This window comes from Bicyclus anynana, chromosome 5 (genome assembly GCF_947172395.1).
Source record: "Bicyclus anynana chromosome 5, ilBicAnyn1.1, whole genome shotgun sequence".
NCBI classification, from domain to species: Eukaryota; Metazoa; Arthropoda; class Insecta; order Lepidoptera; family Nymphalidae; genus Bicyclus; species Bicyclus anynana.
This window is the reverse complement of record NC_069087.1, coordinates 9,707,966-9,734,474: the sequence shown is the minus strand read 5'-3', so window position 1 is coordinate 9,734,474 and position 26,509 is coordinate 9,707,966. Positions and strand designations below refer to the sequence as shown.

Here is a 26,509-nt window from a genome sequence, read left to right as displayed (position 1 = left end):
AAAATCGGAGGAGTGGCTGCGTTTCTTAATTTGTTTTAAGATTTAATTATAAACATTTGTTCTTTCATTACTAAAATGTTGTTATTGTTAATTATAAGTTTAATTTTGTCAAATTTAAAGTTAGGTTAGAACCACAAAAACTAGGGCTCTTAGGTCAATCTTTAGGTTATAACCTAAAGCTAGTTCAGGAGTAACTATCACTAAAAATGTAAAAATAAAAAAAAAAACATAAAAAAAAATTTTCCGACTTCAAAATCATAAAATAAACTAAAAAGCGAAACAAAAATCGTACGTGCTATCTTCTGATCACTTTGAAGGCGGTGCCAAGCCAATGACGTATATTTATGACGAATTTTTTTTATACGTAAGGTACAGGGGCGGGACGGTGACGTGACGGGAAGTAGTTTCGGCAGGATGCCGACAAAATACGGACAGACAGACGAAAATAGGAACCACGACCCGGCAGTTTACTTGTATCTAAAAAGATCTTGATAATTCTACTCTACGAAATCATAACTATCAAAAAAAGTTTGTTACAACGTTTTACGATATTTTTAATTGTTCTTGACTTGTCCCCATCGGACCAGCCAAGATCGTTGACCGTAAAGTCCAAGTTTTACAACATTTTTTGAAGACTTATGGTTGGTTTGTTTGTTCGTTTTCTTGCTTGTAACAGAAAAAAATAATACAGCTTCAAATATTACTCCGTCGCTTTGTTATGCCGGCGAATTTTTCGAGCAAGGGGAGTGTTATTTTTTTTCTTTAAAAAACAGACTTTTATGAAGCCACTTATTTAACGAGATCCTTATTTATAAATACATCATATTATCATGTTCACAAACTGGTGGATACCTGGAGTATACGGGAGTATACCTAGGTCCCCGGGGCAGACGTTGTATTGGCCGGTGGGCTTTCCCCTTTTGAGTTTTGACCCATACACCATCAACACCAATTTTTGAATAGCGATAAGGCAAAACAACGTTTGCTGAATCAGCTGGTATCCAATAAAAAAATATTTAAAAATATCGTCAATGTACACAATTTGTCCCATTACAGTTTTATTATACTAGTAAGTATAGGTATTATTAATGTGACAATACTGTTCCGTTGTGAATTATTATGCAACCGCGATTAGTAAAATATGCAGGTGCGTTGACTTTAAATACAGCTATCCGTGTACACGATGTAACTATTAACGTGATATTTCAACCGCACATTAGACCGAATACTGCCGTTAAAAGTGGACCGTACAATTAAACGTTTATACGTAATATATATGATACAGAACAATCCATTATGCGACCAACTCCCGCTCACAGTTAGCTGACCTCGCGCTTGCAACCTTCGCCTTTGTCGTTCAGTAAAATTTAACGGAAATAAGTAGTGCTCGTTTGCGCGAACGAAATCTACTAATTTCATTAGCACATTAATTAAGTTTGTAAAATGAACAATAGTTGACCTGGTGGACGATGTACCATCTTAAATTTCGATAAAAAACAAACTGTGCGTCTAGGGACGCTCGAGAGAAGTGATAACTTAAACCTGTTGCCGTATCCGTGAGAGAAATGGAACCCAGACAGAGTCGCGCCGTAACGGGTTACGAAAGGTTTACCCTCCCTCTAATCACATAAAAATATTTTTTTAAATTTGCAAACAGATTTATTCTCACCGATAATACCGTTGATAAATTTATTATTTACAAAAATGCTTAAAGGCAATCTGATTCGCTTTCATCTTCACTAAGATATAGAATTAATAATTTTATGTAACAATATTGTAAAGAATGATTATAATTATGATTATGATAATTCTTTATAATATTAATTCACTGATTATTACAAGAATTTGTTCATGAAATATAGAGGTTACACTAATTTGGGTATCTACATCACGGAAACTAATTTGGGTATCTACATCAATTTTTATTGACATTACATCGCTCATAAGTTTGCAAGAATTGTATTTCAAGAATTCTATAAAAATATGACTTTTTCATTGCCTAAAAAAATTTAACGACACTTTTGAAAAAGTTCCTACAAGCTTTTTCACCTTGTTAAAATATTCTCGAATCTAATCTCACTCACAAATATACCTTCCTTTAATTTAGTCGTAGAAAGTTTTAATAAATACATCATTACTAACTGCAATTGTTGAGAAGTGTCGAGTTTCTTGTCGGCTTTTCTCAGCAGAATCTGCCTTCCACTGAGCTCACTACTGAGCTCGAGTCTCCTCTCAGAATGAGAGGGGTTAGGCCGATAGTCCACCACGCTAGCCCAATGCGGATTGGCAGACTTCACACACGCAGACAATTAAGAAAATTCTCTGGTATGCATGCAGGTTTCTCATGATGTTTCCCTTCACCGTGATATTTGATTTCTTAAAATGCACACAAATAAAAAGTTGGTGGTGTATGCCCCGGACCGGATTCGAACCCACACCCTCCGGAATCGGAGGCAGATCATATCCACTGGGCTATTACAGCTCTCTTAGACGATATACATTTTTATACATTATCTTGGTACATATTATTTCACTTGTATTGAAATTATAAAGATTTGCATGTCATAGTTTCCGAGACTTTTGAAGTTTGAAGTCATCACCACGTACGTTCGCCTTTGCTTGTCGTCATATGGGAGAAATGGTTTCTAAAACAGTTTTGATAATAACGATGTCCTTTCCCATTTACTTAACGATATTAAAATGTAACAAATTGAACTGAAGGAAAATTCCCTACAACTTTTTATTTAATTAAAAAACTTCTTTGTGAAAGCTATAGTTTCAGCGTTTTAAGTCTGAAGTCGCTAGAGTCTAATTTTCAAACTTCCGGATCTAAATTACGCCATTCATGAAAACTAAATAATTGAAAAATAAATTAAACTATCTAATGAAATATTTTTCTTTGTTTCAGAGACCATGTATATAGAAACCTTACCGCTCGTGGTTTGGACGCTCATAGTAACATCAACGCATGTAAGTACATTATGTTCGAATATATTTATTCGTATATTTTTGTCACGGTTGTGGTTAACACGAAGACATATTGATTGATTGAAGAGGTATAACTTTCTTTCTGTAACAGTTTCTCAAGTCCTGCTGACTTTCAAAACATATTTGGGTTTTCTTTTACAATAGGCTAGTTTTTAAATGATCTTAAATTGTTCATTATTGTTATTATTACTTTATAATATTTTTTTGAGACATGGTTATTATAATGTATTTTTTTGAGCGTTGATTACATGAAAATTTTAATTTTTAAATATATTTTTGACAATACGAGCCAGAACGCCTGTCGATGCAGTTTCACGACGTCACGTTAACAAATCCTCTACAAACGGAGCCTTGACAAAAATATTACTTTGACGTTTAGTACATCAAGTAACATTGTGACGTCGCAAAATCGACGATAGCGTTTTTGACATTTGGAAATTTTTTAAGGGTTTTAGAAATCCTTAACTTTTATTAATTAATATCGATATATTTTTGACCCTTATTCCATTTACTACACGAAATTAATATTTTTTTATTTATATTCAATTTGATTTGAGTCAACTATCCTATTTTAATTATATCATCAATTTTTTTACTTCGAAGTCCGATATGTACGATGCGAATGTGTGGACGTATTTTACGTAAATTACGCAGATGGCATACGAAGACGGTAATCCTTCGAATGTTACTTTCAATAAAAAAAATTGTTGTCTATGGGTTTATATATATTTAGGTAACCTAAGTCTACAGGTAACAGCATAAAGTCAAATGTTTTTCCATTACAGAGATAAAAGAAGATTAAGATGAAACACTGCTCAGTTTCATCTTAAATCTCATTAAGTAAATACCATCCAATAGTCCAATAATAATTTAATTTATGAGAATTTCTTCTTTTCTTTTAAAACAATTTAGTACTTACTTGTATTTTTTTAATATTTTAATTCCATTTATCACGTAAATAGAAGACTTATCGATTGACTATAAAAATAATGTTACTTTTACTTAATATTACGCATTATATAGAATTTGCGAAATATTGTTATATCATGATTGTATTGTACATTTACTGATATCAAGAGTGTTCGTTTGCTTTTAGAAAGTTACCTAAGTTTAAGAGTTAAGGAATTTAAACAATGACGATCATTACATTGTGGTTGATTGGCCAAACGAAGTCATATTTATTAAGATTAATTAAAGAATTTTTAATACATTTTAATTAATATCCATATATGACGCTAAAATATAATAATTAAACGGTAAAATCAACAGCAACATAACTACGCTTGTATTGGATGCCAGATCGATTTGCTGATACTGTTAAGTTTAGGAACAACTTACCAGTAGCAAGCTGGAGACTTCTAGCCTTAAAGCTAGAATGTTCTCTTTTGTGTTATAAGGTGTCAACTATCGATTATGGCGAGTTAATGTACTGAAGAGTTTTAAGAAAAGGCGGCGATTATCATAATTTTAATATCTAGTGGCGTGTGGGTCACGCTAAATGTTTGAGTAAAAAAGTATTTCAAATTCACCACGATAAAATGCTTGGTATAATCAAATGGTTGATAAACATATTCTTCTGAAGGTAGCTACACTTTAGCGCTATCTATGGTACAAAAATGTTTACGGGTGGTAATTTTTATTTGACATCAGATGACCCGCGTGCTCGTTTATCAGCCTTTTCAGCAATCGTAAAAGTATTATGAAGATGTGTATGTGTGAAGAAGCTCGTTTATATATTTTTATTCATGTTACCCATCGCAATGAACTACTGACTATTGATAACAGAGTTGATAAGAAAAATAGTTCATGACAGTACATTCTATTCTAGATTTAAAATAGAAAGTATTCAAATGAATCAACATTTAATTTCAGGTAGCGACGCAAAACCAATATGGAATAGGTTTAGGAATAAAACGAGAAATATTCTTCTTAAATTTAGAAAACGGTTACTTCGGTTGCCAAGCAAACGAATCAACACATATATTACAATTATATGAATTATCTAAATTATGCGACGGTGTGCCGGACTGTTATAAGGCATCCGATGAACTTCGAACAGAATTAAAATGTTCAGGTAAGATATTCCATATTATATTATTACAATTAACCACAACGTCTGAGTAAGTACATACCAGTAACAAATACTTCTACAATAAAATGCTTTACATTTACGCGCGTAAACAGAAAGATACGGTCTAACCATATTACGTATTTATTCTGTTTCTAGAATTGCTAATGTGAAAAAAAAACATATAGCCTTACATTGTCCATAAGTCACATGATCAACATTATCAATCGGATATGTCTTTAGCGATTGTGAAAGAGATTCGACAAATCAAATTTCATTCAGATTTCTGTTTTGTGCGTTCCTTTGTAGCACCACGCAGACAGCAGGCAGCGTGATCTGATCGCCTGCTAGGTGCATCGTATCCATCGGTGATACCAATCAATGTTGTGGACAGAATTCATCGACTCATTCTGTCTATGCAGGCTCGTTTTAAATATTTGTAAACAATTTTGAGATTCACGTTTAAAACTATTGTATGACAAGTTTTATACAATTTTAAAATGTATCTATTATTTCATAATCTCTGCACACTTTTTGATTTAAAGAATATTTGCCATATTTTTTATAATATGACCAATATCCCCATTCCTCTGTGCTAGAAGTGGGTATCACAATAGACCAACGGGGTGGGAATCGAACCACCACCCCTGGGTGATGAGTCCGACCGCTCTTACCGTTGAGTTATACATTCATAAGAGTTGACATTCATATCTCGAAATATTATCACGAAGGGAAAGCATTAAAGACATAGTGTAAATGACGCTTTAAATTTTACTGGCTTGCTTTTTAGATTGAAATTAGAACAAATGCATTACTCATTTTAATTGACAACGAACAAATTTTTGCGTTGGGCTTTAGGAAATCTATGTATCATAATGACATAAAAAAAAGTTTTGTAGGCATATTTCCGAGGCTTGGCTTTAATTTGCTTAATAATGTGTCCAGATCTATGGGCCACAGCGACCAATCTCCTTATGGGACTATACTACTATCGTTAACAACTGAGTCTTAGGGCCATAAATCATTTCTCTATATCTATCTCGCTTGCACTTATGGGTCTTATGGAGCCGTCTATACTACTATCGTTAACAACTGAGTCTTAGGGCCATAAATCATTTCTCTATATCTATCTCGCTTGCACTTATGGGTCTTATGGAGCCGTCTAGTGAAGGGTGTAACAATGAAAGACATATTATCGATAAGTAAAGTTTATTATCGTATCTTGTTCACAAAATTAAAAAAATTAACAATATTTGATTTAATATAATACATATTTCATATTATATAATTATTAACTAAATAAAATTAATCTTCATCTGAGTCTTCATCAGTCTACAGTTCGCTTCAACACACTTTTATCAAAATCGTCAATATTAGTGACGGTTTGTGGTTTCTTAAAATTTGTTCTTGGTATACAGGTACTGCCTGATTGTGATACTTCCGTCTTGATTCGGTCCACTGTCGCTCTGCTCACACCACAAACAAATGCGGCCATTTCACGTGGTTTGTTGAAATTTAGAGAAGCCACTTTATTCGGATCACTTTTCAATTCATTGAGAAACAGGAATACGTTGTGAATCAGTGTTCGAGCTTGAGGGCTAATATCGCCATGTAATTTCTTCAGATCAACGTTAGAAAATAAAGTATCCATAGTGCGCAACGAGTAACACATGAATGTATTTATTTAATTGCAGTAAACACATTTATAGCAAAAAAAATACGCAATGCAATTACATTAGAAACCGACCAATCAGAATCGTCCAAATCATTATTGACTCATCATTAGCACGTGCGCAGGTAGCCGTTTATCGATAATTAGGGTGCGCAGGTAGGCGCGCTGCACATTCCTATCTTTTTTGACTTTTATGACCGGACGACTCAGATGATAACGCGCATACTATAGTGAAGGGTGTAACAATGAAAGACATATTATCGATAAGTAAAGTTTATTATCGTATCTTGTTCACAAAATTAAAAAAATTAACAATATTTGATTTAATATAATACATATTTCACGTGGTTTGTTGAAATTTAGAGAAGCCACTTTATTCGGATCACTTTTCAATTCATTGAGAAACAGGAATACGTTGTGAATCAGTGTTCGAGCTTGAGGGCTAATATCGCCATGTAATTTCTTCAGATCAACGTTAGAAAATAAAGTATCCATAGTGCGCAACGAGTAACACATGAATGTATTTATTTAATTGCAGTAAACACATTTATAGCAAAAAAAAATACGCAATGCAATTACATTAGAAACCGACCAATCAGAATCGTCCAAATCATTATTGACTCATCATTAGCACGTGCGCAGGTAGCCGTTTATCGATAATTAGGGTGCGCAGGTAGGCGCGCTGCACATTCCTATCTTTTTTGACTTTTATGACCGGACGACTCAGATGATAACGCGCATACTATATGATATAAAATTATAGTGCACAAGTGTATACACGCATACACGCTGGTGCACTCTCTATATGAGCGACGGCTTTAAATGCCCTTCGAGGCATTTAGAAAATAGCTGATAACTTATTTTTATATTTTCAAGATGATTGTACCAAAGATGACGGATCGCGATGTATAAACGGCGCCTGCCTCAGCGGAGTATGTTATTGTAACGATGGTTTCGGCGGATGCAACTGCCAAGAGCCTGGTAAGTGATCGATTATTTTGTATTATAAGAACGTGTTCTGTAATTTTTGTCCAACAGTATTATACTAAAGAGAAGAAAAAATAATTGTTTGTTTGTTTGCACTGAATAGGCTCAGAAACAATTAAAAAAATAGGCTCTGAAACAAATAAAAAACAATTTTATTCCACTTAATAAATTATTGCTTTTATGTTATTTTGTTATGTGGCCCGCTATGGGTAAAAGCTTTCCTCCATGCTTTTCCATCTTTCCCTATCTTTGTTCCTCCAGTTTTTATTATACCATCGACCGTTCTTCTGTCCTATTCCTACATTTCTTTTGCCAATTGGACCCTGCCAATTAGTTGATTGGTAAGTCCATCTCTTATCTTAGTATCTCGACAAGTGTACCCTTCATCTAATAAACCACCACCACCACCACCACCACCAATACCAATATAATACACCCATATAAAATCACATATTTGTGTTTATTTGAATGTGACCTTTTTTCAGACGTTAATGAGTGCAAGAACCGGCCGTGTGACGTATTTGCTCACTGTACAAACACTGTAGGCAGTTTTCAATGTTCATGCTTTCCTGGATATGTGGGTGATGGTTTCTCGTGTAAAGGTATCTCAATTGTTTTATTATTTATATTAAATAGAATAAAAGTAAATAAGTTATATTATTAATTGTGATTAAACGTTAGAATTATTGTCATTTATAAAACTAAAAGTTATTGAAAATCCCAATTGTTTTTAAAAAAATTAATTTCCATACGCCGACGAATTATTTTTGAAAGAAATCTGTGTCCGCTCTACATTGCTCAAAGTGGAAATATGTAGTCGAGATAGGTGTGGGCAGTCAGAATGATTGCGGTAAAACAAACTTACATAAAAAGCTCTACACTTTACAGTATGTATTAGCAGAATGCATAATAATAATTATTATGACTGTTAATATAGAAATAAACTCCTTTTTACCCAATAATATTTGTAAAATATTAAATTGATTTCATTGATTATAGATATAAATGAGTGTGAAGATCCAGTAATAGCTTCAAGATGTGTAAAAAATGCTGAATGTTGTAATTTGCCCGCTCATTTTATTTGCAAATGTAACCGAGGTTTTGAGGGGGACGGAGAGGAGGAATGTCGAGGTAACTACTCGTATATTTTATTTTATAAGAGAATTATTTTCTAGATATCAATACATTAAATATATAGATTAATATGAGGATGACGTAACTCTGAGTGAGTTACGTCATCCTCATATTATTCGTATTCGAGAACCTCACATAATTCGTTGATTAGACTTTTTGAAATATAGATACAAAAATTTCATATTTGTGTCTAATGAGTGAGACCTAATAGTTATAATATTCACTAAAGAATAAACGAAAAATAATTTAAAAAATATTTCAATTTTGATTCTATGTGTTTCTGTTATCACAGTAAAGCATTTTTGGTAATACTGGTAACTAGCAGATGCCCGCGACTTCGTCTGCGTGGAATTCTGTTTTTCACAAATCCCGCGGGAACCATGGATTTTTCCGGGATGAAAAGTAGCTTATGTGTTAATGCAGAACAAAAAAAGTGTTAATCCAGAACAAAAAATAATTCCATTACAAATTTCAGCCAAATCACTTCTGTAGCTGCAGCGCAAAGTAGGAACAAACATACACACACACACACGCTTACACACAAACTTTTTTCTATAAAATATTAGTGTGATATTTACTAAATAATTCTTATATAACACGAAAATAATTTAATAAACATTTCAAATATGAGACTGTGTGTTTCTGTTATCACAGAAAAGCACTTTAACTAATAAATTATAGCATGGAAATGTTTAATTATTAAAATTATATTATTACAAAGAGTAAACGTAATATCTAAACTGCCCTTTTCAGATATCGACGAATGCCAATGGCCGGGTGTTTGTGGTGCTAATGCAATATGTCAAAACTATCCAGGGAACTACACTTGCGCTTGTAAAGCTGGATACACAGGAAACGCTTTTGATGGCGTAAGTTAAAATTTTACATTATTTTATTATTATATTAGATAGTATCTTGAAATGAAATAGTGAGAAATCATGAATTTTTTTTCTTTCATATTTCTTGACTACTTTACTACATTGATTTTTTTATTTCAGTGTGTAGATTTGAATGAATGTATTAATGGAGATGCTTGTGGTCCTGGTGCCATTTGCCGCAACGTTGAAGGGGGATACGAGTGCAGCTGTCCGCCAGGTTACGAGGGTGACCCGCGCGTCGCCTGTCACGACCAAGACGCGTGCAAACGAGCTACTTGCGGCCGCTCTGCACTTTGTGAAAATCTACCTGGCGCTTACCGTTGCATTTGCCCACCAGGGTTCGAAGGCGATCCGAACGTTCAGTGTACTGGTAAGGTCTCTCATCAACACGCGAGTAGGTGTGACCACCCTAACTTACAAGTTTCTAATGTTTCTAATGACTAATGCTTCAGTGTACTATTTAATACAATGCTCGAGAGGACGAGCTGAGTACTGCCGCAACGAACGCGCGGCAGCCTCACGCTTTTACTAATCTAACAAGTCATAACATTGACATTATCTATGTAAAATAACAATTTTCAGTTTGGAAAACGACGTCGATATCTGATGCTTTCTGCTGATTAGATTTTCTTTCACGAAGAAACAAAGAACTGCATCTTGGGCATATAGGTCTTAGCGTTGTAGGACTTTCATTGTTTATTCTGGAATTTCTCTTTGCTAGTTTGGATCTGGATCTTCTATTTTGGCAAGCCTTCTATCATCACTATCATCATTTCCTGTGTGCCTGTACCTTCTTCGTAGTAGCTGTCGGCGTACCTACTGCGTGCGTATGTCATTTGTATTTTACTCAGTTTGTATATGTAATAAGACGTGAGTTATTTTTTATACCAGACTTGGATGAATGTAACAGTAGCCATACCGTGTGCGGAGAACATGCCATCTGCACCAACACTATTGGCAGCTACGTATGTAATTGCAAGCCCGAGTACACTGGCGATGCACAAACTCCCAATGGTTGTCGAGATGTTAATGAATGTGAAATACTGGAGCATCCTTGCGGAATGCATGCCATTTGTGAGAACACTGATCCTGGATATAACTGCAAATGTCCGCAAGGCTTTAGAGCGAAACCTGATGCTCAAATTGCGTGTGAACAGGTAATATTAGATTTTATTTAAATCATAAAATATTTCAAGTTGTTTCTTCACTTATTTATGTTTAAATAAATTATGTTTTAGATGGATGTAAATACGCTGTGTAAATCAAACTTTGATTGCACGAATAATGCTGAATGTATAGATGGACAATGTTTTTGTAAGAATGGTTTTGATGCCAAAGGTTCTATCTGTATTGACGTCGACGAATGCAGTAACAGTTCTCAATGTGGAGACAATGCCTTTTGTTTGAATATACCGGGCAGTTTTAAATGTGAATGTAGCGTTGGCTATATTGGATCTCCACCACATTCGATATGTCGAGCGCCATGCGAAGATGTACAGTGTGGTGAACATTCTTATTGTAAGCTAGATGGTTCTGACGTGTACTGCGTTTGTGAAGAAGGCTGGACGTTCGACCCTAATGATATTTCAGCTGGTTGTATTGACATTGATGAATGTAACGATTCAATTGGATATTCAGGACGGTGTGGACTCAATGCACGATGCCTGAATACTTTAGGAAGTTTCACTTGCAATTGTCCCGAAGGTTACACTGGTGACTCTCACAAAGAATGCGTTGATATCAATGAATGTAGTAACGAGAATACATGTGGAGTAGGAGCTCACTGTCTTAACCGACCAGGCAGTTTCACTTGTGAATGTCCCGACGGAACTTTACCAGACCCAGAGCCTTTTGTAAAATGTTCTGAAATACTTACTTGTAAATATGACAAAGATTGTCCTGGCAATGCTCTTTGTGACGAAAATAGAAAATGTGTATGTCCAGAGCCAAATATTGGAAATGAATGTAGACGTAAGTTTTTGAAAACTAATTAAATTTTCTTTAAGTAAATAAATCAAATAAACTCTTTAAATTTTTTTGAGCGAATATTATTTTTTCTTTATAATTATAATCAGTAGTTTTATTATTCTTTATTATTTACCTAAGTCTTTTTATTTTTAGATCCATGCGAAAACTTAAATTGTGGAAGTAATTCAGAGTGTCTTCTGAACAATCAAGTTGCTCAATGCATATGCCGCAGTGGATTTACAGGAGATCCATTATCTTCAATTGGTTGTCAAGATATTAATGAATGTGACGTAAACCCATGTTCAATGGGTGCTGTTTGCAAAAATCTACCAGGACATTTTCAATGTGAATGTCCCGGTAATTTCACTGGAGATCCTTATTTAAATGGGTGTATTGTTAGCAAAACACCAAGCGAATGTAGTAATGTTAACCCATGCCCTTATGGTGAGCAGTGTATTTTACATGAAGGGGAAAATGTTTGTATTTGCTCACAAGGATTTTCACGCAATAAAGAAAACAATTTATGTGAAGATATAAATGAGTGCACCCAACTTGGACGGACTCCATGTGGATTAAATGCTATATGTAAAAATTTACCCGGCAGCTACGAGTGTAAATGCCCCCCAGAATATAGCGGCAATCCGTATAATTTATGTGAACTTTGTGATGACATAAGTTGTCAATGTCAACCACCGTATAAACTCGTCGATGGAAACTGCGTTTTGTCTGGTTGTTCAAGTGATAGAAAATGTGGAAAAGGAGCTGAATGTATTATAATATCAGCCGGTGTTAGTTATTGTGCCTGTCCATCTGGCTTTACCCAAAACGTTGATGGCTCTTGCGAAGACATAAATGAATGCACATTTGGTCAACCAGTTTGTGGTTTCGGAGCAGAATGCATAAATACCGTCGGATCATATACTTGTAAATGCCCACCCGGTTACGGAAAGGATATGATATCTGGACATTGCAGTCTCAATCAGAAGAAGTGTATAAGTGATTCTGATTGTTTTGCTAATGAAAAATGTGTACAGCCAGGTAACTGCGTGTGTCCTCCGCCATTCTATTTAGATGTAACAGACGGACAAAAATGCAAAACACCTTGCGAAAGATTTGTCTGTGGTATCAATGCTAAATGCACACCTAGTGATCCTCCTAAATGTATGTGTATGCCTGGCTTTGAAGGAGATCCATATACTGGTTGTACGAATAGAAATGAATGTCACAGTGCACCTTGTGGATACGGTGCGATTTGTCATGATGAGGTTGGAGGTTACAAATGTACTTGTCCACAAAATATGATCGGCGATCCATACAAATCAGGATGTGAGTAGAAAATACATTTAATTCGCTTAGTTACGAATATACATATATGATCAATTTTAACTTAATAGCTAAAATCTAAAATTTCAATTTACGTTATTATGTGTTATTAAAACGTTGAAATATTCATATGTATTACTTACCGCTGTCAAAATGTGACGTCATAAAAGAATTGGTATGCCTGCAATACTGAAGCTGTATATTAAATTTGATGTTTGAAGACATAACTAGCATAATGAACTAAAATTAAATGAAATTTTAGGTACCGTCGAAGAAGGAACGTCTCAAAGGCAGCTATGTAGTGAAAACAGTCAATGTCCTAACAATCTAGCGTGTTTAAACCGCACGTGTGCTTCTCCGTGTGTTACAATTTCTTGTGGTCCTAATGCATTCTGTGAAGTCGAAAATCATGCTCCCTGGTGTCGGTGCAATCCTGGATATACAAAACCTGAAGGAGGAAAATGCATATCTGGTAAGTATTATACATTTAGCTCTTCTAGTCATACGTAATTCGAAATACATGATGTAAGTTTTCTTTCTGTCAGACAAAAAATAATTAGTTTTTGTTTCCAATTAAAGGTTGTGACAACTATTCTTGTGCCTCAGCTGCTCAATGTATAATATCAAAAACCGGACCAACATGTGTCTGTCCAGAAGGAATGGTTGGAAATCCATTCCCTGGTGGAGCTTGCAGGCGAGATATTTGTGGGCCAGGACTGGCTTGTGACGAACCTTTAACTTGTATAGCTGGAAGATGTCGACAACGTTGTGAAACAGTTTTTTGTGGAATAGGTGCATCGTGTGATGAAAACAGCGGTCAATGTGTTTGCAATACTTATTTTGTAGGAAATCCAGATTTATTATGTATGCCACGTAAGTATATACCTGATATAAATAAACCGGTAACATATCATTTTGTACTTTATTCCTATTATGATATTTAATTATTAATTTTATTTCACAGCTGTGGCCCCACCAAATTGTGAGCCCGAGTGTAGTGAGAATGCACATTGCGTTTATGGCCAAACTAACATGTGCAAGTGCGACAAAGGATATACTGGAAATCCATATGTAAAATGTCTACCACGAAAACGAATAACTTGTGCAACTGCTTCTTGTGGAACCAATGCAGTTTGTCAACAAACCAAATCTCACGTTGAATGTTTGTGTCCGCCGGGCTATGTGGGTAATCCAAATTTACAATGTATAGATATAGATGAATGCAGCTCGAGACCGTGTGCTGAAAATGCAATTTGTATCAATACCCCAGGAAGCTATAGCTGTATCTGCAAGAGTAAATATATTGGAAATCCATACGAATTATGCACACAAGTATCAATGTCTAAGTGTATCGATGGTTCCGTTTGTTCATGTTCTCGCAACGCAACATGTCCTGAAGGACTTATTTGCGAAAATTCTAGATGTGTTGATGTCTGCCAGTCTATTATATGCGGCCCTAATTCGATCTGTGAAGAAGGCCGATGTGTATGTCTACAGAGTTATACTGGAAATCCACATGATATGATTCATGGATGCAGTCTTGACAATAAATGCATTACAGATATTGATTGTAAAAATTCAGAAATATGTTTCCAATTAGGAAAAAGTATTCGTAAATGTGTAGATGTATGTACCAAAATTCAATGTGGTCCAAATTCACATTGTGTTAGTACTAATCACCAAGCTCATTGTATTTGCGCTGAAGGATACGTGGGTAAGCCCGAAGATGTTAAGTCAGGATGTCACTTGCAACAAAGAGAACCTAATCATGAATGTAACTCAGATAGTGACTGCGATGCGCCACAAATTTGCTTGGTAATAGATGGAAGCAATAACAGATGCATCGATTTATGCTCTACTATCGCTTGTAGTTCGAATGAGAACTGTAAAATCGTAGACAGCGTTGCTCATTGTGATTGTAAAAGTGGGTTCATTTGGAATCCAATAAGTTCAACGTGTGAGCAACCAACAACACCAAATTGTGAAAAGGATAACGATTGTGACGACAATAAGTCATGTGAAACAGATGTACTTGGTGTAAAAAAATGTATAGACATGTGTGCCCTATTCACATGTCCGCAAAACTCAAGGTGTTTAACACAGCAACACAAAAGCCAATGCCAGTGCTTAGCAGGTTTTATAGGAAATCCAAATGACCGCGACGGTTGCTCACTTGTTGATAAAAATGAATGTAATAACGACGTTGAGTGTAAAGAAAATGATGTATGTAAAGATATCGGAAGCTTAAAAAAATGTGTCCCGGCTTGTCAACAAAAAGTTTGTGGACCAAATGCTATTTGTGTCGCTAATAATCACGTAGCCAAGTGTCAATGTCCATTAGGTCCTTTTACAGGAAATCCAGAAGATCCCGAGAAGGGATGCGAATCAGTTCCATGTGTATATAATGTTGACTGCAATCCTCATGAACTGTGTAATCGTTTTACGTACAAATGTATAAACGTTTGTTCGGAAGATAGTTGCGGAGAGAATGCCGTATGCATAGCAGATAATCACAAATTCAAATGTCAATGTTTATCTGGATATTTTCCTGATCCATTACCTGAAATTGGTTGTAGAAAAACGGAACTTTGTAATCCAAACCCTTGTCATCAAACTGCTATATGTGAACCGCGGTCATCTACTTATATTTGCAAGTGTCCTCCTGGCCTCGTTGGTGATCCTATACAAGATGGTTGTAGAAAACAAGGAGATTGCCCAAATGGTGATATAGACTGCTTAGCCGATTCTATTTGTATTAAAGGAAGATGTGTAAATCTATGTGAAGGAGCATGTGGCGTTAATACCTTATGTAACGTTGTAAGCAAAAAAGCAATATGTTCATGTGCCGACGGTTTTGAAAGCACGCCAGATGAAAGATCTTGTAAGAAAAAAGTTATATCATGTAGAAATGAAATAGACTGTGACAATGATGTTTGCCACAATGGCCAATGCTTTTCAGCGTGTACGAATTCTAGTCATTGTGACCTTGGGGAAGAATGTGTTAAAAATTACTGTGTAACTAAATGTCAAAAACATGCTCAGTGCAGCATTGGTCAGGCTTGTGTTGAAGGTCAATGTTTAATAGGTTGTAGAACCAATGAAGACTGTCCCATTGAAGAGGCGTGTATTAATAATAAATGTAAGAATCCTTGTTCAACGACAAGAGTTTGTGGTCCAAATGCTATATGTTCAAGAATCAATCACAGCACAAAATGTGAATGTCCTGAAGGATTCGAAGGATCTCCGACACCACAACAAGGTTGTGTACGAAAACCAGCAAGTTGTAGTAAAACATCTCAGTGCCCACCTGATCACATGTGTATTGGTTTCCTTTGTCAAGTTCCCTGTCAAGATAACTCTAACTGTGCAATGGGAGAAAAGTGTAATGATAACAAATGTCACAAAATATGTCACACTAGTAGTAATTGCTTACACGGAGAACACTGTAGTGCTGGAGTATGTATTCCTGGTTGTAAAACTAACTCTGATTGTCCCAATAATCAGCTTTGCGTTTCAAAAGAGTGTAAATGTGCTCCAGGTTTTGACATGATAAATAGCGAATGTTTGAATCTTGATGAATGTCTTAATAATCCATGCCATCCTACGGCTCAGTGTATAGACACGGAAGGATCTTTTAAATGTATATGTCCTACAGGCGCTATTGGCGATCCTTATAAATCTGGTTGTTTGCTACCAAATCAATGTAGGCAGGATAGCCAATGTGATAATTCTTTAGCTTGTATCAAAGGGAAGTGTTCAAATCCCTGTGACACAAACGCCTGTGGAATTAATGCCGTTTGCCAAGTTAATTATCATAGAACAACATGTACCTGTGAATTAGGGCATCTAGGAAATCCATTTGATAAAAATATTGGTTGCTATAAAGTTGAGTGTATTACTGACTCTGATTGTTCTGATGATAAATATTGTAATTCTCAAAGTAATAAATGTTCTGGTAAGTATAAAAAATATATTTTTAAATTTAATCTGGTAAATGACAACAAAATAATTGTATGATATATTTTACAGAAAAATGTGATGATTTTGCATGTCAAGGAGGTATCTGTAAAATTGAAAATCACAAAGAAGTATGTGCTTGTTCATCAGGATTTGAATTGATCAATAATAAATGTGCAGATATAAATGAATGCATTAATAATCCCTGTCCTTTAAATGCAAAATGTGATAATACTATGGGTTCGTTTAAATGCAATTGCGTAAATGGAACGATAAAAGACCTCAACAGTGGCACTTGTAAAATGCCTGGAGAATGTCTAACAGATTATGATTGTTCTGAACAAACAACATGTAATGAAAATCATTGTATTAATCCATGTGATAAATCAGTCTGTGGTGTAAATGCTGTTTGTGCAGTGTCTAAACATAAACCTCTATGTGAATGTGAATCAGACAGTCAAGGAGATCCGTACAAGAAGTGTACCAAGTTTGAATGTGTCCAAGATTCTGATTGTTCAACCGAAGAAGCATGTTCTAATAATGTCTGTATTAACTCGTGCAACTTACCACGTGCTTGTGGCAAAAACACCAACTGCTTATCAAAAGCTCACGTCGGATACTGTTCTTGTAAATCAGGTTATACAGGTGATCCTGTACTTGGGTGTGTTCCTATACAATATTGCAATGATGACAGTAGATGTTCTTCGGGTACAATATGTGTTGAAAACTTGTGCTTAGGTAAGTTTCAGGCATGAATTTATCTTTACATGAAATTGAATAAAATATAACAAAATAAATGCTAAATTCAACTGTTGTAGTGCAGTTTCTTTTAAGCTATTGCATAGCTTTTATCGCGGGCTGTGAGCGCAGTGACCGAGTCAAGAAATTCCGTAACGAAAATAAACCTAACACCCCCCACTCCAGCTGCATAGCGGTGCGGCGTCAAAAGCCGTACATCATCCAACGTCGTTTCAGTTTGGCAGACTTCGGCACGGTATTTGTGTGCGTGCGACTAGACGTATGCGTGTAGACAAGCTGCTAACTGTTCATAACTAATTCTATCACTTTTAGAAACAATGCTATGTGAGACTAGTAAAATCTGTTTTCTTATCGGCCACCACGCTCAAAAAGTGTAACTTGAATTAATATAAAAGAATAATCCTGTATACAAGAAAAACAATGCATATATAAAATAAATAAATAATTATAATTGCATAAATTGATAAAAAATGATATGCAATAGCTTAATCGTTTTTAAATTTTTGTTTTAACCAAAGCAGCCGATGAAATAAGAAAATTTTTCAACCGGTTTTCTTCCCATTGTTTCGCCTCGTGCATCATACTCCTATAGATCTTTAACAAATTTTTACGTTTTAGGTGTTTGCAAAAATTCAAGGGATTGTTTTGATGATCAAATTTGTATTCAGGAAGCATGTAGACTGACCTGTAATTCAAACGACAGCTGCCCAGACTCACATTTTTGTACCAACAAAATTTGTATGAAAGATGTTAAATGTGTTTCGCACAATGACTGTGCTGAAGATGAACAGTGTGACATAGGATCAAATGGATTATCAAAATGCATTAAATTATGTGAAAACCAACCTTGTGGTAGAAATGCATATTGCTCAGGTATTTCTCACAAATCTGTTTGCTTATGCAAAGAAGGGTTTCTTGGAGATCCCGTAAAAGGATGTGACAAAAAGGAATGTGACACTGATTCAAATTGCAGCGAGGATAAATTTTGCGACAATAATATTTGTAAAGTCGCATGTTTGAGTAATAAGAATTGCGGAGAAAACTCAATTTGTTCTTCTGAAAAACATAAGTCTGTATGTTATTGTCAGCCTGGGTTTACTGGAGATCCAGTTAAAGGATGTACAGAAATTGATTGGTGTGATTCAAGACCATGTGGTAACGGTGCTGAATGCATTAACACGCGGAGCAATGGGAAGTGCATATGCCCTGCCGGGACCATTGGAGATCCATATACTGAAGGATGTCATAAGGCTGAGGAATGTAGATTTAATAGAGATTGCCCCGTTGTTGCCCGCTGTACAATAACAGGCAGTGTAAGAAAATGTACAGGTAATTAAAATATTTCAAGTAAATAAAATTAGGAATTTATTGTTCCACTTTGTCATAATAAGGTGTAAATTATATTTAATCATTATGAAATTATTTTCTTTTAGATGCTTGTGACAGTATCAAATGTGGACCTAATGCTGAGTGCATTGCAGCGAGACATTCAGGTCAATGTAAATGTAAACCAGGATACATTGGAAATGCATCAAGTGATAAAGGATGCCGCCTTCAGGAAACAACATGTAGAGAAAAGAGTGATTGCCCAGATCAATTATATTGCCATAGGGGTGTTTGTAAAGGTTGTTTATTGGATATTTTTTATTTAATATCTTCATTTGTTTAACCTTTACTACAACCGGCCCACCTAATAGAAGAAGGGGACATGGTGCTTAGACCCACCATGCTTTTCCATTAGCGGGCTTATAGTGATAATGTTGAAATTTTTTACGGCCACTAAACGACCGGGACCGACAGCTCAACGTGCTCTTTATGGCACGGGGGTGTGACACCTCCAACTTAGAAGAAAGAAAATCAAAAAATATGATTCAAAATCACATAGGCTAACCAATAAACCAACGAGGCAGTTAGATAACAGAATACACATCAAATATTTAATACATCGATTTAATATGTTTTAGGAGTATGTATAAATGACGAAGAGTGTGAATTAAGTGAAAAATGTAACAATGGACAGTGTATCAATCCCTGCAAAATGGAAAAGACTTGTGGGCTTAATGCAATTTGCCAAACTGAAAATCATATTGTACAATGCAGTTGTCCATATAGTTTTACTGGAAATCAAGACATCGAATGTGTAAGAAGTGAGTATCTTGTATAGTTTCATGCAAGGTATATTGTGAGATGTACTCGGTTTAATAATTTGTTATTTTTTGTTATAAATTTATTTTCAACTTAGTAATTCCACGGTGTCTTGAAAAAAAAGGACTTAGCATACTGATAGACAGTCATTAAAGATTTTTTCTAGGGGTTCCGATTTTTCCCTTGGAAACTTTAAATTTACAGAATCCTACTAAACTTAGAAATAAATAGAATTTAAACTTTTTAGAACACTTACAGTCAGCTAAACATGTTTATGTTTGTATTTAAGCTCCAAGACTGTGTGGTTCTGCCGGAGAATGTGAAGATGGGTATGCTTGCAAAGATTCGGCTTGTGTACCCAACTGTAAATTAGATGAAGAGTGCGCCATGAACGAAAGATGTTCTCAAGGAAGTTGCATGCGTAAGTCTTTAGATTAATGCAATAGAATCTTGTTCCAATTAATATTTACCTTGAATTGATATTATTTTACATATTTAATTTCCAGTAACATGTCGCGTCGATAATGATTGCTTCCTCGGACATATATGCTTATCCAGCAGTTGTCGATTCGGCTGTAGACACGATGATGACTGTGGACAAGAAGAAGTTTGCAACAACAATTATTGTAAAAGTCCATGTTCTCAAGAAATTAACCCGTGTGGTCCAAATGCATTATGTTCAGTCGATTCCCGGAAAGCAGTCTGCTCTTGTTCAGATGGCTTGATAGCGAATCCTACACCTAATGTTGGTTGTGTCCGAACTCCATCTTTACTTTGCCAAATGCATACCGATTGTGCTATTGGCTGGAGATGTGAAGACGATAGATGCCGTCCAGCATGTAGTATGGACGGCCCAGAATGCCTAGAAGGGGAACGTTGTAATTTAGGAGTGTGTCGCTACGCTTGTACTTCGGACGAGCATTGCTCAGATGATGAAGTTTGTGACGGACACTTTTGTGTCACTGGCTGCAGATCCAATACGCATTGCCCAAGTAATCTTGCCTGCATATCGGGTCAGTGTGTTGATCCATGTATTGAGCCAGGAACATGCGGTGCAAATTCTTTATGCATCGCAGAAGACCACACTGCAATATGTACATGCCCTGAATCCTTATCTGGCGATCCAAAAGTTGTATGTAAAAGAATTCCATCACGCTGCGATAGTAACAAAAATTGTCCAGATGGCTTTAGTTGCTACGGAGATACGTGCTACCCAGCATGTAGAAGGTAGTACAATAATTTAAAAACATATATTTAATACAATTTTAATACAGATGTCTTTAAATACATTTTAAATTTTTTAGGGATAATATATGCTTATCTAATGAAAAATGCATACGTGGTATATGTAGACTTATCTGCAATAGTGATGACGGGTGCAGTGAAGGACATATTTGCGAAAATAGGATGTGTAAGCAAGGTTGCCGAGACGACAACGCTTGCGAATCAAATCAAGCTTGTATCAACGGACAATGTAAAGGTAATAATAATAAAGCTTCAGCTTTCTTTACTTAGCAATTTCGTTATTAAAGATAATTAACTTTTATAAACGTTTTTTTGTAGATCCATGTAATGACATTTTGGCTTGTGGGACATGTGCAAAGTGTAAAGTATTAAATCATCGTACATTGTGCACTTGCAATAGTAATTATACAGGAAATCCTCTGGTTGAGTGTAAGAAGAAACAATTACCCTGTGATGGATTTTGCCCATGTGATGATAGTGGATATTGTGTTGCGGTTTGCAATGATAATTCAGATTGTAGTTGTGGGGAGAAATGTATAGATGGTGGATGCAGAACACTTTGTTCCACAAGAAATAGATGTCCTGAGAGACAGATATGCGCCCAAGGAGCTTGTATACCTGGCTGCAATAATAATAGAGATTGTGGTGACGATATGGTATGCTCATCAAAAAAATGCGTGGAAGTATGTAGAGAAAGTTCATGTGGTAAAAATGCTATTTGTTTAGCTAGTAGACATCGTTCTATTTGTAGTTGTCCTAGTGGTTTTTCTGGAGATCCTAAAAAAGAATGTAAACCATACGAGTGCTCAAAAAATAGTGACTGTGAATCAGACGAAACGTGCGATACCAAAGGAAAGTGTAAAAATGTATGTTTAAATGCTTGCGGTGCTAATGCTATATGCCGGTCAGAGAATAGAGTACCACAATGTTCATGTCCTCCCAACTACATCGGAAAACCAAAAATAGAATGTTCAAAGCCACCTGCCGGTAGTTGTTTACGTAATCCGTGTGGAGTTAATGCTCGCTGTCGTGATTTGGACGATGGAAACTATGAATGCACGTGTCCTCCGGGCTGTGCTGGGAATCCACAAAAGGAATGTTTTTGTGGCACGATGACACCATGTGCGTTTAAAGCATGTGGCACTAATGCTCAATGTCAAATTGATCACAAGAGTGAAGCGCAGTGTTACTGTCCACGCAATTTCCCGAATGGAGATCCTAACATAGAATGTACGTTTTGACTTTTATCTTTATTAATTATTTGAGTAGAAATATTAACTAAAATATTTTAAGTTTTCAGTAGTTACAGTATTTTTTTTTAATTTAAAAGATTATCTATAAATAAATATTGGTATAATTTTACTCATTAATTAATATTTACGTTAGGTACTCTGGAACGAAGCGTTGTTGATTGTCGAACAACTGGATGTGGAATCAATGGAGAATGCTTAAGAGAAGGAGCTGAATTTGTATGTCGATGTATTCCTGGTACAGAAGGACAGGCCGACATCGAATGTCACACCAGTAAGTAAATATATAGTTAACGTACCTCTCATAATTTTAACACATGTACAAATGCACGTGACAGGTTTACATGAAAAAGTGTATTTTTGTAAGATTAAAAAAGGATTTCAGTCTTAATTTTTCATGCTATTTGTATATCTAGTATAACTGCAAAGAACGTTAACATGTTGTAAATACGATATTCAAAAACTCTGGTTATACCATCTGAACAGGGTATTTGTTCTTCATTTAAGTAATTTCACTTTTTCATAGATTTAATTTTAAAACCAGTATCCTTATAGTTTCCATTTGAAAACCTTGTTTTATGTTGATAACTTTTATGAATATTCTTTTCACAAAAGTTGTACAGATATGTACTATAAAATTAACTACATATGTGTACAAAAGGCTTAGGTTATTTTTAATTTAGTGGAAGCATTCTCACCGTTCGTGCTTGAATACAGTCGGTAACATTTTGTTCGGCTTCATGTACATATTGCTTGTATTATAATATTACGTTATTTACTTCTGATCATAAACCCTCAATTTCAAAAAGCATGCACTGTCTCGTGAGAAAGTTTCCTCTTCGTGGCTGAAGGTACAGCTCTTTCGACTCTGCTTTCTTCTTTCACATCTTCCTAGGTATCGAATGTACGAGCGATAAAGACTGCCCAGTAGACAAAGCGTGTTTGAGCTTACGTTGCGTCGACCCTTGCACAATTCGAGGCGTATGCGGAGAGGATGCCCTGTGCGTGTCTGTGATGCATCGCGCGCAGTGTTCATGTCCGCAGTGCTATGTGGGCCAGCCCCGTTCGTCCTGTCGACTGGACCCTACGTGCAAACCCACTGCAGATGTCAACATGACATTCAATTGTTCAGACACTAAGCCATGCCCTCTGAAACTGGCGTGTGATTTAAATACAAATCAATGCCGAAATCCATGTTTGGGATATCAGAATTGTAGTAGAAATCAAAAATGTGAAGTTCGGAATCATGTGCCTGTTTGCGTATGCCGCAATGGGTTTGCACTTAATGAAAGAGGAGAATTGACTTGTGCCCCCGAAAACGCTGAATGTACGAGAGACGAGCAATGCCCATCAAATGCAGCTTGTCGAGATTCGAAATGTGTGAATCCTTGCTTGGCATCCAAGCAACCTATCTGTGACAAAGGCAAACAGTGTGACGTCCTTGAACATCGGGCACACTGCATTTGTGTCGAAGACTGTCATCCGACTGTGTCCATATGTTTAAGAGATAACGGATGCCCCCAAAATTTAGCATGCATAAACTTCCAATGTAAAGATCCATGTAAAGAGGCTTGCGGTGACGTTCCATGTTCAGTAGAAGATCATCATCCTGTATGCAAGTTTTGTCCAAATGGATTTACACACGACGAAAAACATGGCTGCATTAAAGGTAATTCTGCGTTAAAGAAAATAAAAATATTTCAGTACCTACTATTAGTTTATTACCGTCAATCTTATTAATTTTTTTCTTCATATTCCAGGAAATTCGATAGTATACTTTATGACTTCATCCGGCTATTTCTATATTCTTTATTTCTTTTTTTCTAGCATGATCATTTTTTCTTGACAGTTGAATTCTTCTAGACCTTCCAAAACAGGTAGAAACTCGAGCATGTTATTTTTTATTTGTGTAAATACATGAATATACATTAGTCATACTCTCACTTGAACATTTGGGTGATGGTTGCGCTTGGGGAAACTTTAACGCTTTCAACGCTAATTAACTTAAACAATGCAAAAAACTGCCACGAGACAGTTTGCAAAGTTGTTAAGATTACGCCTTTGTTCTGTATACTATTACCACCATTATATTATTATGTATTATTTTTACTATCATTACTTTTACGCCAACCTGTAATTAAATATATATTTATTGGTTCAAAGATGTTTTCGAAAGGTAAATGTGAGACATTTAATATATTATGTAAAATAAAAATTAAAATATTGACTTTGATCTTAATTAATTTCAAATTTTATTGAAACAGTTGTACAAACTTTAATAAAGAAATGTTTTTTTAAAAGTCAAATGCATATCGTTATATGTTAAAAAGACGTAGCTCTTGGTGACATAGTTGGATTTCGCAGCGTTAGAATGCGGAGCCCATGAGCAGTGCGCGGTGGGGCTGGCGTGCGTGGGCGGGCGCTGCTCGGACCCGTGCGCGCGCGGCGGGCCCTGCGCCGCGGGGCAGCACTGCGCTGTCGTTGATCATCAGCCTGTTTGTTCAAAGGGTAAATGCAACAACGATACTCATTTCAAATTCTCTTGATGTATACTGAGGCCTTAGCTAAATTACACATCAATTCAAAATTCGAACCTTAACGATTCAAAATTTAAAAAAATGTATGGGGATGACATTCATTACCGATAGGTCACTCGATCAACCTTTCAATCGGATATATCATTCCCATACAATTTACAGGGCCTCTTCTACAGTTCTCAGGAGTGCTTCAAAATATTTGAACTACTACTATAATGGTAGTATTTCACATATTTTGAAGTACCTAGTAGTAGGTACAAAGTCAATGTCTGCCATGTATGCACGCTTAGATCTTTTATACAACGCAACGTTACAAGTTAAAGTTAAAAATTAAATACAATTTTAAGTCAATTTGAAAATATTTCAAACCTATAGGTAACTAAGATTAAACGGCACACTATAATACACAGTTTGAAATTATAAATTATATCAGATTTTTTTGTTTGAACAGTTTGCCAATGCCAAACTTCTGCGGATTGTGCAAGATATCCTAACTCAAAATGCGACGGGTGCATCTGTGTACAAGGTACATTGTTAGACATTCAATTTTGGAGTCAAGGTACATTGTTAGACTTTAGGGTCATAGCTCATTGTGGCTGCACGACCACCAGAATCTCTACTACTCGTGTATGCCTCGTGCCGAATATATTTAATACTTATAGACACCCGCGACAATTTACGCGTGAAATTCTAGTATTTTTGGGATAAAACGTAGCCTTTATGTATCCTCTATCTTTTAGTGAAAGTCCCAATCGGTCTCCAAATGAGTCCAGCACCAGCTGTTATAAAGATCCTGCAAAAACAGACAAACAGACAAAAATTTCAAAAAAGCTTGATTATTATGTTTTAGTATCGTGTATCTGTATGTATATTGTTAGACGCACTTGAAAAACCACAGTTATTTTGAAATCACAGACAGACACTTCAAGTTTATTTATATGAATGTATTGATGTATTAATGAAGTTCACGGTGACCGGGTCTACTTGCAAACTGTTCCCGGTGTGGGTTAGGCGCCGGATGACTTCAATGAGCTATGACCTTCTAATCTTTTTAATTTATTATTTAAGATCTATTTTCACAAAAAGTAACCTTATTCTTCGCGGCAGCAGAACATAACAACTCAATGTTCTTTTCGTGGCATATTCGGTACATTACTATGACTTTGTAGATATATTATCTACCTACAGTAGAGTACAGTTATGTATAGTTAAATAGGTGCAATAAATATATTCCAAGAAGTCCCATTGGCTTTGGATATAGTGGTAAGATGACATACTTTAAAGGCTCATTTCGTTCGTGTGATATGTCAACTGTCAAAAGTTTGTATGTATACCTATATATACCTTAAGGTACGAACTAACTTTTGTTACGAGTCAAGTGTCCCCCCCCCCTCTACCAGCTAAACGGTCTTTTATACGAGACATACGTGAATAAAATTCAATAAAGTAGAATATATAATGAAATTTGAAGAAAAACTATAACAACTAAGTCGCAATTGCCATTAAAAGAGTTATAGTCGACCAACTTAAAAAACGTACTCAGAGCATAAAAATAACATACAAATTCCGTTGTTAATTAATTAGGTAAAATTGTCAGT

The 26,509-nt window shown here is 35.6% G+C and overlaps 1 protein-coding gene across 11 annotated transcripts in view; it reads left to right on the top strand.

Annotated features, from left to right (window-relative positions):
• Positions 1-26,509, top strand: part of LOC112052608 (uncharacterized) — a 106,719-nt gene that overhangs the window by 10,056 nt on the left and 70,154 nt on the right. For 6 of the 11 annotated variants that reach the window (XM_052881602.1, XM_052881603.1, XM_052881601.1 and 3 more), the window contains exons 2-26: positions 2,909-2,970; positions 4,861-5,062; positions 7,605-7,709; positions 8,201-8,317; positions 8,715-8,846; positions 9,603-9,718; positions 9,848-10,097; positions 10,619-10,884; positions 10,966-11,698; positions 11,849-13,021; positions 13,281-13,490; positions 13,598-13,891; positions 13,983-16,973; positions 17,048-17,713; positions 18,353-19,063; positions 19,168-19,359; positions 19,699-19,881; positions 20,169-20,300; positions 20,386-21,106; positions 21,184-21,359; positions 21,443-22,354; positions 22,511-22,648; positions 23,270-24,043; positions 24,739-24,882; positions 25,363-25,437. In XM_052881602.1, coding sequence (XP_052737562.1) covers positions 2,914-2,970; positions 4,861-5,062; positions 7,605-7,709; positions 8,201-8,317; positions 8,715-8,846; positions 9,603-9,718; positions 9,848-10,097; positions 10,619-10,884; positions 10,966-11,698; positions 11,849-13,021; positions 13,281-13,490; positions 13,598-13,891; positions 13,983-16,973; positions 17,048-17,713; positions 18,353-19,063; positions 19,168-19,359; positions 19,699-19,881; positions 20,169-20,300; positions 20,386-21,106; positions 21,184-21,359; positions 21,443-22,354; positions 22,511-22,648; positions 23,270-24,043; positions 24,739-24,882; positions 25,363-25,437 — 11,470 coding nt within the window. In that variant the 5' untranslated portion in view covers positions 2,909-2,913. The remainder of the gene's footprint in view (positions 1-2,908; positions 2,971-4,860; positions 5,063-7,604; positions 7,710-8,200; positions 8,318-8,714; positions 8,847-9,602; positions 9,719-9,847; positions 10,098-10,618; positions 10,885-10,965; positions 11,699-11,848; positions 13,022-13,280; positions 13,491-13,597; positions 13,892-13,982; positions 16,974-17,047; positions 17,714-18,352; positions 19,064-19,167; positions 19,360-19,698; positions 19,882-20,168; positions 20,301-20,385; positions 21,107-21,183; positions 21,360-21,442; positions 22,355-22,510; positions 22,649-23,269; positions 24,044-24,738; positions 24,883-25,362; positions 25,438-26,509) is intronic. The other 5 variants (XM_052881604.1, XM_052881610.1, XM_052881608.1 and 2 more) reach the window with 3 other exon arrangements.